At 51.3% G+C, this 16,653-nt stretch overlaps 1 protein-coding gene across 1 annotated transcript; it reads left to right on the top strand.

Annotated features, from left to right (window-relative positions):
• The first annotated feature begins 910 nt into the window (after positions 1 to 910).
• LOC122393830 (serine/threonine-protein phosphatase 4 regulatory subunit 3-like) lies at positions 911 to 16,425 on the top strand. Its single transcript, XM_043390239.1, has 16 exons — positions 911 to 1,148; positions 5,692 to 5,986; positions 6,304 to 6,491; positions 6,809 to 6,952; positions 7,237 to 7,441; positions 7,862 to 7,965; positions 8,584 to 8,754; positions 9,053 to 9,202; positions 10,182 to 10,364; positions 10,609 to 10,801; positions 11,144 to 11,344; positions 11,705 to 11,874; positions 12,424 to 12,572; positions 13,015 to 13,196; positions 13,504 to 13,772; positions 14,170 to 16,425. The coding sequence occupies exons 2-16, from the start codon at positions 5,872 to 5,874 to the stop codon at positions 15,208 to 15,210; spliced, it is 3,465 nt and encodes a 1,154-aa protein (XP_043246174.1). The 5' UTR covers positions 911 to 1,148; positions 5,692 to 5,871; the 3' UTR covers positions 15,211 to 16,425.
• Positions 16,426 to 16,653: the final 228 nt, after the last annotated feature.

Raw genomic sequence — 16,653 nt, 5'->3', positions numbered from 1 at the left:
CGAATTTTATTTCAGTCTATAGCGCATGCATTATAATAGATAAGCATTTCTTGACTCTTATAATGATTGATTTGTAGACACGATGGCTGGAGTGGCGCATATACTCGTGCATGTACATTTCCATCGTGTACGATGTCTAGCCATTACCATTATTCAACCGTCAGTAGGAATCGTGTGAATGTTGTTGATTTCTGGCCTATTTTCGGTTTAACATGCGTGTTCGTTACAAAACATTGCTTTCGAAATTCGAACAACGGCCTTCGCTTTTGGTGAAATTCATTTGGGGACAGGGGCGTCGACACCGGTCCGACTTTTCCGACTAGTCGGACCACTTTTTCGACTAGGCGGTGCCCTGCTGTGGCTCGCGAGGGCCCCTGCTGAAGACCGCGGGGGCCCTACTGCGGCTCGGGGGGCCCTGCTAGAGACCGCGGGGGCCCTGCTGCGCCTCTGGGGCCCCGTTAGACACCGCGGGGCCCTGCTGCGGCCCGCGGGGTCCCCTTCTGCGGCCGCGGGGGGCCCCTGTTGGGGCTCTCGGGGGGCCCTGCTGCGGCCACGGGGGCCCCTGCTGCGGCAACGGGGGCCCCCCGCTGCGGCTCGCGGGGGCCCTGCTGCGCCTCGCGGGGCCCTCGCGACACCTGGGGGCCCCACCGGTGGGGGCCCCCCGAGAAAAAGTCGGACCAGTTTTCCTTACGCGTCGACGCCCCTGTTTGGAGAGTTAAGCTATAACTTGTCTTCGCATATATAATTATTCTGCAAAATGAGCCTTTCAATTTACGTTTGCTACACAAGCTAAAATAAAGGACGAGGAAAAGAAGCAAAAGATCGTATACAACTTCAAAATACAACTGCCTACACATGCAAAGCGAGCATTAATTATTTTGTAGTGGTGATCGCGCAAGTTTTGTTTACTGCGCCGAATACGGTTATCTATACAACGAAATTCGTGAAAACTCATTGCGAACTTGCGAACATTGCGGTAAAAATCAAAATCGGGGTGCATTTGTGGAATTAATGCTCTTTATTTATTGCTTTATCGAAGACATCAATTGATTATTTTGGCACCCACCAAAAGAAAGCGTGACTCGAATAGCACACGCTTTTAAAGTAATCATCCCGCGCGAGCCGACTAGACAAGGACATCGATTGAGGTCAGTGTTTGACGGTTCCAGTTCCGTTTCTCTCATAGCTGTAGTTACATAGGTTTTTTTGGGACCTATGTGGATTGTGATGTTCTGTTTATCATGCTCTGATTATCATTCTGTTGAACACTTATTCCTTTGCAATATATTGAAAATAATAGTTAATGTTTATGTGTTCAACAACATATAGGTATGTTCGACAAAGGCCTGTGGCCGAGTTATCACATTTTCTACCAATAAAATACAGTTTTTTGGGACCTTTTTCATTCAATATCGAGATAAGGTCATGCTTCTATATTTTCAAATAACTATTACAATGTTCCTTGCACAAGCACTCAACTCCATCATTAATGTTTTTCTGTTAGTGTTCTTGTGTTTGATTTTTTATTATTAAAGGGAATAGTTCACTTTCCCGAAATTAGTTTTTGCAAAGGACTTATGATTTTTTTGCTCAAAATGATCAGCAAAGAAAAAAACTAAAAAAGATCTTTTTCTATATTTTAATATAACGAGAACTATCTTCTATATAAAATATTGTTTGACGCCGAATCTTACTACGCATTGACCAATCATATAGCATAGTCCAAACCCTTGGCTGTAGGTAAGTACCATGCTGATTGAGTGATGATGACTGCATTCTGCTGCATTCCTCAGCAAGGCATGCATTCCTCTGCATCTGCAAGGCACTCTTCGTAATGAGAAGTGGAATATATTCATCTAGAGTGATTGTTAAAGATTCTGATTTGTAGTCTCAGCTCAGGCTGAGGCTACAAGACTGCTATTCCATTTCAAAATTCCATGTTAAAAGTGAACTTTTTCTGTTAATTTACCCAAATTTATTGACTTGGACAATGGACATGCATCTATTGAATAATCAAATAGATTTATGTTTGAAACCTGTGATTGCATTTCAGTAATCTATGTAACCCACCAAGTGTTTTTGTGATCCCTTGTTGGTATGACATTAGGCAAATGAACCTTGACTTCCAAATGCTGAATGCAATGCAGGCTCATTGAATATGCCAGTTTCCTAGCTGCTGTTATGTCTTCCAGTTCCTTGACACTGCCCTGAGAACTGCAGGAAATCTCAAAATAAAAAGACTCAAAGAAAGAATTACCATTAAAGACTGAAGTAGTGAGCACTGGCATAGTAGTGAGCACTGGCATATCCAGAAAGGCGGTCTTGAACACTGCAGGGGCTTACTACCCCGAAAAAAGGTTCTCAATATTCCTAAAACCTTTCAGATTTCAATGTGCAGTTGTTGTTAAATTAGGTTTTTGTGTAATTGCTAAAAAACACGAATTTTTGTTCGGGCACTGCTGGGGGGGGGGGGCAAATGCCCACGCCCCCTGAATCCACCAGTGGTAATGAGAAAACACTTACCTTACCTTACCTTGAAGGTCATCAGGAATGGATAGAAAAGGCCACTTGGGCTATAGGTCCCGTTCTCACTGAGGTACTTGCAGAGACATTCAGGACTCTTAAGGTTGTGACATGACATACATTTAGTGGGTCCAGTGATGGTCAAGTCATGTCTTGAATGTCGAGAGTGTTTCGGCCTATACGACTTCCGTAGGTAGAGCGTTCTAGTCATTAAGCCGCGCCCTGTAGGGCGGCGGACCCTACCACCCGTAGGGGGGGGGGCGTTTCGCCCCCCTAAGGTCTCGGAAATTTACCGGTCGATTTTCAAAATTCAAACGGCGTTCGATAGCCCCACCGGGGAACTACCTTGTGACCAAATTTCATTGACCTAGGTCAAACCGATGACGTCACAGGTCAGGTGAAAGGTCGGATTTTCACCGTTCACAGGCATTTCAAGAAATGTGTTGTGAAATCGAGTAAATTGGTAAGTTATTGAAAACCATCGATGGTACATTGTTTGTCAAACACATATTTCGCTATGTGAGGTCACTGATACCAGGTCAGGTCACAGAGGTCAGGTCACTGGGGGTCACAATATGAAAGTGTCGTGTGATACATGTTTTATGGTCCATTTTACATGACAAATGCGATTATGTGGGTCAGGCAGCCTTTGAGGCCAGCTTAGGTCACGTTTTGGTGAAGGTCAGGTCAAATTAGGTCAAATTTCAAAGTTGATATTTTTGCATAAAATGGGTATCTATTCGATGCAGCTCGTCCCGGGGAGTCCAATGGTGGTCTTTGTTTTGGCCTACGAGGTCTAGAATTGCCAAAAATTCAGTTTAAAAATTAAAGTCATCATTTTTGAACAGTTTTTTCGCTATAACCTGGCCAAAAAACGAGATATCGATCTGAAATTTGGTACCTATGTAGATAGAAGACGATAGGTACGATCACATATATTCCGTTTTTTCGAAACTCAAAAAAACTTTTTGGATTTTTCGGCTAATATATCCAAAAAACTTTTTTATTTTTGGGGGTCAAAAATCTAAAATTTCAAAAATCCGAGATAGCAGTTTTGTAGCCCTGTCAATTCTACACCTTTTATGTCCTGATCATTTTTCTGTATCTTCAAAGCTGTAGGCCTGATAGATCTTCTCGCGAAGGTCTTTTTTTCGGTCGAAAATGACAGAACATGACGTCATTCTTACGTCATTTGTGGCCAACCTATCATAGCCTTTGGAAAAAAAATTGGTCACAATGTGTAAAATTGATGCCCGGAGGGGTTCTGAAAGTTTGGTGGCGATATCTCCAGCCGTTTGGGAGATATCGACGGAAAAGGACAGGGGGGGGGGGCTGTCTCGCCCCCCCCCCCTACGGGGCGCGGGTTGTTGTGGCATGACATACATTAGGTGGGTCCAGTGATGGTCAAGTGGTGCCTTGAATGTCGAGTGTTTCGGCCGATACGACTTCAGAAGGTAGAGCGTTCCAGTCGTTAATGATGCAGACTCTGAAGCTGCTTCGTCAGGCGAGAGTCACAGCTCGGGGCTTGAGCAGCTTCCACCCATGTCCTCTGATCACTTCGATCTCGTTATTGGTGAAGGTGGTTGGCGGCACATTGACACACTTTCATACTAATGATAAGTATTCTTTCTGTGCCAAATTACAAAACATGAACACCTGCACTGCTGGTATTATCACCTGGTATTCTCATCTGGTAGGGTTCACCAAGCCTAACAGCCCTAAGGATGGCCAAGGCAACCCAGGATCAAAGGATGCGCCAGTTGAGATAAGAGTACGCGGGTATAGAGGGGTTACATAACAAATGAGTTATAGCATCTAGATAAATAGCTCATTCGAAAAATACATGTGAATCAAGAATATTTGACACCAAGTTGCTCATCATCATCAACTACCATGCAGGCTGGTGCTGTTTGTCACGAATCGCATCGGCCAAGGCCCTCTTAAAACTTGTTAATTCAGGTGCGGTCACAACGTTTTCTGGGAGGCCGTTCCAGATGTGTATACATCGGATGGAGAAAGAGCGACGACGAACATCTAGTCTACTGTGTGGCACGCGTATCTTGTAATAATGGCCTCGAGTGCAGCCGTGTAATGGTTGAGAGAAAAACTTCTCAGGTTTTATACATGTATGATAAAACCTCAGGTATGACTTTTGCCATTAAAGATTTTCCAATATTGGCCTGCGCGCAGAAGCCTGCCTGCGACTGAATACAGAATACAGATCAAGTTTTCGCTGACGCTCCTCATAGTCAGATTCTGCAAATCTTCTATATGTCTAGACCACATCCTTAGGACACGTTTCAGTTTAACCTAATCCCCCCCCCCTGTATCCAGTGTTCCACACGCATGAAAATACGATATATGTAGGTTAATAGGTACACTGGTTAAATTGTTGGTACTGAACTTGAATTGTAGTCAGAAATGAATTAAATTGAATTGACATCACAAATTGTTAGTACTGATTTCTTCATGAACTTGTCCGAATTTCAAACTTCTAGGATGTAAACTGTAGTAATGGCAGAATTACAAAAGATTTTTAGAGGCATGATCACTTACCTTGACCTGGTGACCTTATGTGACCCGGGATCAAAAATTTCACACGATGCGAAATTGATGTATCATAAGCCATACCAAGTTTCGTGGCGCTGCGCGCCGTGGATTTCTTTACACACGCAAAAAAAAAACTGGCAGTTGTGACCAAAAACGCCTCCCCTCTCCCACCCGGGCAAAGGTAAAGAGTCGTGGACTGGTATGGGGAATGGGATAGCTTTGGCTAGGGGCTTAGGCCGACTGATATTGGGGATAAATCCAACCTGTTTCAGCTCTAGGTGATAAGTCGTCTTCTGGGTAAGCCGTTATAAGTGGCCTGCTGAAGTTTCGTCATTTATCACGGAAAACTTGAATAGCAAGACCGGGCATTAGGTTTTCAGGCTCATGTTACAAACCGGTTAAAGTTTAGAAGTCCGGAGCATATTATGGACTCGTATTTTTCATCCCAGTTTATAAATGTATAAACACATACGCGTGTTGATTATGTGCCAGACACCTCAGGATATTAATTAGTTGTCTGGGAAGTCACCTCCGCCGTGAGCCAGCAGGGACTGGCCGCGTGAATTGCCGTTCCTTGTGTCGGACCGCATCTGATGACCGCCGTCCTGTGTTCCCCAGGCACCAGGCCGGGCCGCCGCCCACCCGGACGCTCTCCTTCCCCAGCGCACGGCTCCGACGCCGGTGTTCGCCAGCGGCAGAGTCGGATCGGCTCGCCGCCGGCCGGGCGCGGCTCGCGCTGGCCTCTGTCTGTGTGCCGGTGATCGGGCGATGAGCTGACACGACAGTCGGCCGGCCGGAATGGGGGACCAGAGCACCAGACGGCGGGTGAAGCTGTACGCGCTCAACGCCGAGCGACAGTGGGACGACCGCGGCACCGGCCACGTCACGTCCTCCTATGTGGAAAAACTGCAAGGTGAGGGTGCGAAGGTGACGGCGGGGGCGGGGAGGAATGGTGTCGGGGGCGGCGAGATGAGCTGATGTGTGTACGAACGAGTCATGTAACTTGTTAGTAACTTTCGTGACTGGTAGTTCCCCAAGATCCCAATGTTCGTATCGTCTACACAGTACACCGGCAGAAGTACCGGCTACACAAATTGTTTTATCTTCATCGTTTTTTTTTTTTTTTCATTACTTCACCTCTATCACGTTCAATGCGTCTTAGAGTGCACGGAGTGTTAAGCTGTGGCAGCCTGCGGCCCCGGGTGATGATTGTCTGTCTTTGCCCGCCAGGCGTGTCGCTGCTGGTAAAGGCAGAGGCGGACGGCAGTGTTCTCCTCGAGAGTAAGATACAGCCGGAGACAATCTACCAAAAGCAGCAGGAAACGCTGATAGTGTGGTCTGAAGGTGACAACTTCGACCTAGCGCTCAGCTTTCAGGAGCGCGCCGGCTGCGATGAGATCTGGGAGAAAATCTGCCAGGTACGACGAAAACGGAGACAGTAAATTGGAAAACATTTCAGTTCGCTTTGTCGACGCGTTACTTTGCTCCAGTTTTTTTTTTTTTTAACTTTGAAGTTTGGTATGTTGTTGAAGTCTTGATATCTCCTTCAGTGAGCGATGCTATTTATAAGCATCTCAACTTTACCTTAGCAAACAACGTCAAGCACGTTCATATCCAGTTTCATCTTGTGCTATCCAGAAGTCGTCACATAAATGTTTCCATGCTCTCCCGCGCCAAGGTGCCTCTGTTTGCCCGGTGAGCCGCGTCTGACGCCCGTCCCCGCCCCGTGCCACAGGTGCAGGGCCGCGACCCGTCTGTGGAGATCACCCATGAAGCGGTCGAGGAGAGCGAAGATGAACGGTTCGATGACATGTCGGACACCGTGCCGAGCATCGAGCTACCGGCGGCCGAGATGGCCCGGCTCGAGGAGATCTCAGAGGTGACAAACACGCGGCTGATCGGCTGTGGGGGTTTGTTACTGAGGGACAACTGAAGCCATGTTTTCATTTTATGATCCGTAATGATGTTTGCGTCAGTCAGTAGGTAGTTTCATTCAATTAGCATTCTGTCTTGAACTTCGTCTACCCTTTAGACACTTAACCGGCTTTGGTAGCGGCTGTCGATTCGTACGGCGCTGGCTATGTGCAGTTTCTCCGCGACCAACCTCTAACAATTATTACTATCGTCGCACACTGGCTGACGTCGCCCCTCTGGCCGTTTCAGCTCATCAACAGCTGTCTGCACTCTGCCATCAAGCGGGAGAAGCTGACGCTGGCCGTGGAGGCCGACAACTACATCCCCAAGCTGATGCGCATGTTTCAGATGTGCGAGGACCTGGAGAACACTGCCGGCCTGCACCACCTGCACGACATCATCATCAACCTGTTCCAGCTCAACAAGAACGCCCTCATCGAATCCATGTTTAAAAGTCAGTGCTCGGGGAGACGTGTGATAAATGTATTGTTTTTATTCTATCGGGCTTATATTCTATTTCGTTTAGTTGAGTTGTCTTCGATATCATTTCAGTCCAATCAATACTATTTCAATTTGACGAAAACCGTTATGCTGTATTGTCTTTATTTTTTTTCAATTCACTTTTTTCGTCAAGGAAGTGATACACGTAATATGATAAGCGTCACGCGATGTTTCTACTGACCCGGTTGGCGAAAAGAAGATACCGATTCCAGCAGATGGTAACCCATGCTTATTTCTGCTAGACGGGTCGATGAAGACCAATTCATTACAACCGAAGTTAGTCGGATTAACTATCTCAGTTATTCTTACCGCGTCATCGGCTGCTGTAATCGAACCCCCTCTGACGTCATCGCCGCCCTCCTCTCTGCCCCAGTTGACGTCATTTTCGACGTGGTCGGCTGCCTGGAGTACGACCCGGCCAACCCGGTTCCCACGCGGCATAGAGAGTACCTGAGGCAGATGGCGAACTTCAAACAGGTACGGACGGACCGACGGACCACAGCCGCTCCGGGCCGACCGCGCGGGAAACCCAGCCGATACCGAATCTAATCGCAAACCGGTTGATGACATTATCATGGCTGCATGACGGGTATCGGTAAATGAGAGCTTTCAGGATATGAGTGTTTGGGATGTATTGTGATGATCACATGTACCTATGTTTTGCCCCGCTCTGCGTCTGGTTGTGGTGTTATGAAGGCTGGCACCAATTTTGGGCGCATAAAGCATTGTTAAAGTGTTTCACTTATGGCGAATCTGCCCGGCGCCGCGCCCCTCGGGGTGGGGGCTGGGGGTTTGGTAACACATTGCCATGAGCTTTCCGTCGCCGCCGCCATCCGTGGCGCCGTGTATGTGTATCCGTACGACATTGTTCAAAATTATTGTACAAGTGTCTGAAGTGAACATTGTCTCATTCTTCCTTTAGTTTGATCTACCTACTGGTAAGTTTGTGTCAACTCAGAGATCCGTCCGAACTCCCAACACCACCCAACTAAATATCATCCACCACCCAATCTCCTCTCCCCCGCCCAACTGAAACTGTAACGGGTGAACTGTATGATAGACTATGACGGCACATTCACACACTGTGCGCCGCAGGTTCTGCCCATTCGCAACAGCGAGCTGTTGGCCAAGATCCACCAGACGTACCGCGTGCAGTACATCCAGGACATCGTGCTGCCGACGCCGTCCGTGCTCGAGGACAACGTCCTCTCCACGCTATCCAGCTTTATATTCTTCAACAAATTAGATATCGTTAGGCAATTACAGGTGAGTGCACGTCTGGATGAGATGTGTCGTGTGTGATAGTCTGTTTTTTTTTTTTTAAACGAAGCGCTAAAAATGGATGATAGACTCTTGAATGTTTGGAAATAAGTGACTTAAACTGCTGTGGCTTGCGGGCTGTGGCTGTATTTGTGAAGTCTGTCGTGCTTGCCGGCGATCTAATGTCTGATGACTGGAGCCTTGGCTTGCTGTTTTTGGTATTTATACATACAATGAACACCTGCAATTCGGTTGGTTACTCGAACATTTTCCTGAGGTTGACGCATTTCCATCTCGCTTCCAGGATGACGAGAAGTTTCTGACGGAGTTTTTCGCGCTGTTGAGTGACGAGAAGACGCCGATCACCAAGCGGAGAGACCTGGTGATGTTCTTAAAGGAGTTCTGTTCGTTCTCACAAACGCTGCAGCCACAGAGCAAGGAGACATTCTTCAAGGTGGGCGCGCGGCTGTGGCGATTTCAAACTTACTTATATGGTATCACGTAAACCGTTCAATTATGGGGTCGCATCTAAATTATTGTATCTGTCAACCTGGAATCTCCATGCAAGTACGGGGTATGCAGGAAGATACATGAAGTCTTATTGCTGAGACACTTTTTTCAGACCGTCTCAATTTCCCAATATCTCTCTGTGACTGATAATCTATCCATGTACGCAGCCGCTGTTGTCACTGGGTGCTCCCACGTTGTCTCACCGGCTGGCCACTGGTAGTCTTCCCCCACCTTTTGCCAACCGTGCTGGCACTGTGCCTCAGCGTCTGACCATATTCCTCTGTCCGTTACAGACGCTGCTGTCGCTGGGCGTGTTCCCACATCGTGTACCAGCGCCTGACCCTGTTCGCCTGTCTGTTGCAGATGCTGCAGTCACCGGATGTCCCCACGGTGTTTCTCAGTCTCTAACCATGTGCCCCCGTCTGTTACAGACGCTGCTGTCACTTGATATCGTGTTTCAGCCTTTGACCCTGTTCCTCTGTCTGTTACAGACGCTGTTGTCACTGAGTGTTCATCGTGTCCCAGTCTGTTACAGACCCTGTTGTCACTGGGCGTTGTGTCTCAGTCCCTGACCCTGTTCCCCCGTCTGTTACAGACGCTGCTGTCGCTGGGCGTTGTGTCTCAGTCGCTAACCCTGTGCCCCCATCTGTTACAGACGCTGCTGTCGCTGGGCGTGCTGCAGGCCCTGGAGACGACGCTGACGGCGTTTCTCATTATCTGACACTGTGTCCCCGTCTGTTACAGACGCTGCCTGTCGCTGGGCGTGCTGCAGGCCCTGGAGACGACGCTGACGGTGTTTCTCATTATCTGACACTGTGCCCCCGTCTGTTACAGACGCTGCTGTCGCTGGGCGTGCTGCAGGCCCTGGAGACGACTCTGACGGTGTTTCTCACTCTCTAACCCTGTGTCTCTGTCTGTTACAGACGCTGCTGTCGCTGGGCGTGCTGCAGGCCCTGGAGACGACACTGACGGTGGACGCCGGCCCGCTCTCCCAGCCCGGACAGGTCATCAAGTCGGCCTGCATCGACATCCTCATGTACATTGTGGAGACGGTGCCGTCCATGGTGCGCGAGCACATGCTGCAGCAGGCAGAGACCTGTGACGACGTGAGTTGGAGACATATTCAGCAGCAAGAGGAGGGTGGTCGCGGTGGTCCACTGGGGCGGGTGGGAGACATAGCACACAGGGTTTGCTAGTGTTTAGGTGTGTTTGGACGTCTCCTGGAACCGCAGCTTTCGCCTGGCGTAAGACCAGCTGCTCATAACTTGCTTGACTAGATTGTATTTAATCCACTAGCAGGTTTACACTGACCCATCTCCCGTCAATGAGTCTCCCCTCTCGTTCTTACAGGACCAGCTGTTGATGAACCTCTTGGTAGACCAGATGGTGTGTGACCGGGACCCCGAAGTGGGCTCGGCCGTCCAGCTCTCCGGCATCATACGCATCCTCATCGACCCTGACAACATGATGGCCGCCCTCAACCGCTCCGAGAAGACAGAGTTCTTCGCGTTCTTCTACAAGCGCTGTATGCACTGCCTCGTCGGTAGGTGCTTGGGCTGGGAAAAGTGGTGCTGAGGTTTGGAGGGAAATGTAGTGAGGGATTAATACTATGATGGAAGCGTAGTGCCAAATTATTTAATTGTGGTTTTACTGGCATTTGGGTTGATGACCTTAGATTAATTTGAGATACTGATGGCCTTTGGCTGTACCTTTCTGGGGCATTTTCCGCAGGTATTTGTAAAAAATTAAAGGATTTTGAGTTGGTAGATTGCGGGAATATGGTGTCGATTCCGACGGTTTGCTTTTCATGTGTGAAGCTGCGCGGATCAGCCGCTCGTTTATGAGTTTTCCTAACCAGCTCACCACGTCTTTTCCACCCCCGCAGAGCCGCTGATCAACAACACGACCAACAAGGATTTGCTGCACGACGACCCGGCCACGGTGCAGCTACTGAACCTGGTACTCGAGCTGCTGTCCTTCTGCGTCGAGCACCACACCTTCCACGCCAAAAACTACATCATGAACAAGGACATCGTCGTGCGCATCCTGGTGCTCATGAAGAGCAAACACAAGTACCTGGCGCTCGGTGAGTGCCGCAGGCAGACAGCTTTTGCTGGTTTGCTTTGTACAGAACACATAAGATTGAAGTCGAAGTGAAGAAAATCGTTGATGGGGCGTATCACATTGTTGACAGAGTGTTCTGCTTTGTGTTTTGTTGTTATGAAGAGCCGAGGTTTGTTTATGAGGATCATATCTATTGGTAACTAAATGCTGTTTCATGTCACTTATTTTCTGTCATCTGGACGTGATACACGAACCACCTGTTTCAAACATACGGCTCATAGCATTGATCTGTATTTGTTAGCGCATTCACACTGAACGATCACATTCCAACGTATTTTAGTCGTTAACATGGAGCTCAATCTGTTTTCGTCTCTCGCCACAGACGCTCTCCGGTTCCTGCGCAAGATGGTCGCGCTGAAGGACGACAACTACAACAGGCACATCGTCAAGAACAACCTGTTCGCGCCCGTCGTGGAAGCGTTCTTCAACAATCAGGGTCGCTACAACCTCCTAGACTCGGCCGTTATCGAACTCTTCGAGTTTATTAAGACGGTCAGTCGGGGCTGCGGAGTTACTTCTGTAACTAGATGGAAATGTAATGAGTAGCCTAGACCGGACGTTTTGTTGGCTCCATTTCGTTCGTTCATAGGGAGAACGTGTGCGATCTCGTGTTACTCATTTTGGAGTTAATGGCTTCATTATTTTGGCGAATGCAAAATTGGAATAGTTATCACTTTTATCGACCATCTGAGATTATATTTCTATCTGTTCCATTTCTATGCCAGGCCTAGATTCCGCCAGTGGTCACATGTGCTGTATTTCAGACTAAATTCACTTTCTTATGCCTGTTTGGTTTAGTTTAGCCTTTTCATTGAATCATCCACAGCCACGCACCCAATGAGGGATGATGTCATGATATAAAACAATCAAACATGGTGCCACTCAGCGTGTTTCAGTCTGTCTCGAGCTTCGTGTACTAATAAATCGTGTCTTATACCGGTATCTCCCTCCTGGTATCACACGTGTGACGTGACCCGTCCTCGGCACATCTCCCGCTCCAAGTTCTAACCACCACCTCCCCCCCCCCCCCGCCGTCCTCAGGAGGACATCAAGATGCTGCTGGCCTACATCGTGGAGACGTTCGGCGACAAGCTGCTGGACGTGACGTACGTGCAGACGTTCCGCAACCTGAAGCAGCGGTACGAGCAGCAGCAGGACCGGCTGCAGCAGCGCACCGCTGCCCTAGAGAGGTACGACTGGTCACGTCTGGTACTGGGGGCTGGCTCAGAGGGGAGGGGGTGGGGCGGGAAAAGGGAATATTTTAGTCACCTAAAGGAGCTGGGACAGTGTATGGTTAATTTGGTACGAGAGTCAGAACTCCGCTCTGGTGCGTAGGTACTTGTTCAGGATTATTAATGCAGTAATATTTTTGGTAGAGACTGCCGTAACTTTGATGATGAATAATTATTCATAATTACGCCCACTTTCTCATTTACTTACACAGTTTAGACATTGTGTGTAACTCTGCAGTGTTTTATATTCAATGGATGTATGGAGCTATCTCCATCTGCAATCAATACCAATCTCTCCGAGTTCTCCGTACTCAGCCCCACCGTTCTTCACGTCCCTATGGTAAGGGCGCGAGGCGGCTGCACGGTGCCCTGACTGTCTCCCCACCCCTTCCACTGCCAGCGTGCCGTCTATCCTGCGCGGCACGACGCGCTACCGCCGCGACCCTCGCCAGCTCGACGAGGACGAGGAGATGTGGTTCAATGACGAGGACGATTACGAGGATGGCGGCGAGCCGGCTCCGGTGGCCGGTCTGCACGGCCTGCACGGCTCCGCCGCCGCCGTCTCCGACCTCGAACAGATCGGTGAGCCGCGGGATGGGGGGGGGGGGGCCTCGTCTGTAATAATAGCGAGTAAGCGAGTGAGTGGTGAGCTCGGCTGTAATAGTGAGATGGTGAGCTCGGTGAGTGGTGAGCTAGGTTGTAAAAGTTTCCGTGGCATCTCATTGAATTTTTGTCTGGTCCGTTTGGACATCGTTCTCTGTGTCCTGCCTCCTGTGTTGTTTCCGCCACTTGTACTGGTTTTGCCACCGGAGATGTATTTAGTACGTCTTACACCGTAAACACACTCAACTGTTTCTGCGTCATTTTAATATTTAATTTACGTGCTCAGGTAAAATGATCGAGGGCCGGAGCAAACTCTTCTCTCCCTCCGGCGGCGACTTGTGCGTCGAGAAAACGGCGGCGTCTGCCGAGCCGGCGTGTGGTGGTGTGAACGGAGCCGCCGCGGCCGCGAAGCTGGGTCTGGTAGACTCTGCGCCGACCGCCGGATCGCCCACTGCCTCCCCCACGGCCTCCCCGACCACGTCACCCACCCCGGCCGCCGCCCCCGCCGCCGCCGCCGCCGGCGCTGCTACCGACGGCGTCTGTCTGGTGAAAAAGGTGAGGAGCTTGAAGGGTGAGGTGCGGGTGATTTGGGATTGAAATTGGTAGGAGCGATTATCAGTGCGATGTTCGTAATTTTTGGACGATGCGACGTTTCGACGGTGCAGGACGGGGAGATATGTACACCTTTTGGCTTGAAATAAAATTATTTCGGTGGCGATTTGTTTAGGGGTAACGTACTTATTTTGACACGTTAATGTCTGTAAATATCGCCTTTTCAATCTACAGAGCTCAGCCACCTAATAAAGTATATTAAAAGCCATAGTTTAACACCGACTCAGCTACTAATTTGTTGTGTGTGACATCCTCATACACAGCCACGTTTGCAACAAGCCCACCCCTCTGAGCATGAATGTCACGGCCCGTCGCTGACCGCCAACCCGCCTCCACTTAGGTGGGCCTGGTGGACTATGACGCCGACTCCGACGAGGAGGAAGAAGAGGGCGCTGCCATCAGTCCCCTGCTCATCTCCTCCCTGGTGGCAGCAGCCACCACCAACTCCCCCGTCTCCCCGAGCGCTGCCGCCGCCGCCTCCGCCCCCGTCACGACCGGCGCGATGGAACCTGACCAGTCGCAGACCCAGGTCACTACCACGTCTGATTCGACGGCCGCGGAGCCGGCGGCGACCGCAGAGACGGCGGACGGTGCCGTGGTCAAGGCGGAAGAGGCGCCAGCCGCGACAGAATCGACTCCGCCGGTGGTAGTCGGGTCTGTGGCGAAAGCCGGTGCGGTAGAGGCGACACAAGAGCGCTCCCCCGCAGTGACGACAGAGGCGACACCGCAGTGCGAGACAGAGGTTTCAGCGTCAGCACCGGCGGACAGAACAGAAGTGGCGGCATCTACGGGGGACTGCACATCAACGGACCAAAACTGTGCGGAAGCGGGGAAGGACAACAAGCCAGTGGACCAGGATGATTCAGTTGCCGATCAGGAGACGCCGGCTGTTGCAGAAGAATCGGTAACGAAACCTGCGGAGGTTGTGTCAGAAGATGAGAAGGGAGCAACTGCCAAACAGAACGGGGAGGTAGCGATGCAGACCGAGACAGCGTTGTCCCATCAGGAGACTGCTGTGGATGCACAGGAGTCGGCGCAGACGCAGCAGGAAGCAGAGGAACCCGTGCAGCAGGAGAGCACTCCTCAGGAACAGAAGACAGCGCCAGTGACTGCGTCCGAGCCCAGCGCGGCCGCGGAGCCGGCTGCGTGCTCGGACTCTGCGAGTTCACAGGACGCTCCGGCAGACCAGGAGGAGCTGTCATCAGCGTCCGCGGCCGACCAGCCGGCCGGCTCGCCGGCGGACCAGCAGCAGCCGCCGCCGGCCGCGGAGGTGGCGCGCTCGCCGCCGCGCGGCCAGCAGTCGCCGCCGCCGGACGCCGGCGAGCACCGAGACGCCGACCAGCTGCCCAGTGCCAAACGGCCACGGCTGGAGGCCTCGTGAGCGACCGGCCGCCGCCGCCGCCACCGCCCTCCGCCAACCTCCGCCGCCGTTAGCCACTAAGTGGTGTACAAATCTGACCGCCGGCCGCCATACTGAGGCGTCCCCGAGCGCGGCGCGTGCCACCGCGACGCGCGGGCCGTCGGGGTAGGACTGAGAGCTTCGTAGTGTGTACGAGCCGAAAAGGCAGCCGAGACGCGCGCTGCGACCCATTGGCGTTCGATGCGACATTCGCAGAATCAAGCACGCAGTGAACCAGCCTCGCAATCGAACTCGTTTCATCTAGACATGATTACCGACGCTGCCATAAGCGGGAGAGCGCACAGTTTTCACACGCGCGCGTCATGCGTCTGCGGCGGCCGCTAGTTTGTCCTTTCCGTTCTGGCACATGGACACTGTACAAAGCGGCTCCCGAGGCGGGCTTGTGCGGCGGACGGTGGCGCGATGGGCGCGCATATTTTTGTATACTTAAGGTCCCTAACGGGCGGCGGCGGAGGTCGAATCGTCTCCTGGGCGTGTGCGAGCTGCCTCGATGCCTGCACGGGTGTTTGAGAGTGAGTGAACTCGGGAGTGTGCGAGTTAGTGAACTCGGGAGTGTGAGTGTTTGGTGTACGAGCGGGAGCCATGTTTGGTGAATGTGGACGATGGGCCGCGGCGCGACGCACCGCGCGCGGCCCGGATTCGTACAAGTGGTCGACGTCTGCGCGACGACAATTAGGAGTTGGTCTGCGGCCGGGGCGCCGCGGATATGTCGCTCGGGTGTCGGCGAGCGCCGCGCGGCCGGCCCGCGGGGAGTCGGGTGGGTCGCCCCAGCCCCGCGGGGGAGCGCCCGCCCGCGCCGCCGCTGCCGGAGCGCGCGCTGCGTGCATAGTTCTGTTCAGAGGCAGGCGAACCGCGCACCCCTCCCGAGATCTCTTATGTTTTGTACACTGCTGCAGGCCGTTAGTGAGTTCGCAGAGACGTTGCCTTCTATTTCTGTGGCGCGCGCCATCCCTATGAACTCTTTTATTATTTGATATTAATAACGCCCCCCCCCCCCCTGTTTTACGCACTGGTTTCGAGGCGGCGCCGCGCGGGCCCGGCCTTCTTCTGTCCCGTTTTAGGTAGGAGCGGTGCCCTTGGTGCGTGTCTGTCGCGTCTGGCCAGCACTGTCGGGGCCGGCCACCCCGGCCCAGCAGCTGATGTTTCTCCTTCTTAAAATACAGAACGCGACCTTCACCCCTGTTTGCGGAATATGACGGTGGACTAGGTCACCCTCCCGCGCCTACCGGCGCTAATTGTAATCGTCGTTTGAACATCTATATAGAAATCCCTGCCCGTCCCGTCCATAATGCCCTTTTTCTCTCTCTCTCTCTCTCCTCTCTCTCTCTCTCCTCTCCTCCCTCTCTCTCTCTCTCTCTCTCTCTCTCTCTCTCTCTCTCTCTCTCTCTCTCTCCTCTCTTCTCT

This window comes from Amphibalanus amphitrite, unplaced genomic scaffold, assembly GCF_019059575.1.
Source record: "Amphibalanus amphitrite isolate SeventyFive unplaced genomic scaffold, NRLGWU_Aamphi_draft 000556F_arrow, whole genome shotgun sequence".
Lineage (NCBI taxonomy): Eukaryota > Metazoa > Arthropoda > Thecostraca > Balanomorpha > Balanidae > Amphibalanus > Amphibalanus amphitrite.
This window is presented reverse-complemented; position numbering and strand designations above follow the sequence as displayed.

Excerpts from the sequence above, each read along its gene's own strand:
- LOC122393830 (XM_043390239.1), top strand. The coding sequence starts at position 5,872 with ATGGGGGACCAGAGCACCAGACGGCGGGTGAAGCTGTACGCGCTCAAC. Across the intron at positions 11,875-12,423 it reads TCTTCGAGTTTATTAAGACG|GAGGACATCAAGATGCTGCT; the intron begins GTCAGTCGGGGC and ends CGCCGTCCTCAG. Across the intron at positions 12,573-13,014 it reads CGCACCGCTGCCCTAGAGAG|CGTGCCGTCTATCCTGCGCG; the intron begins GTACGACTGGTC and ends TTCCACTGCCAG.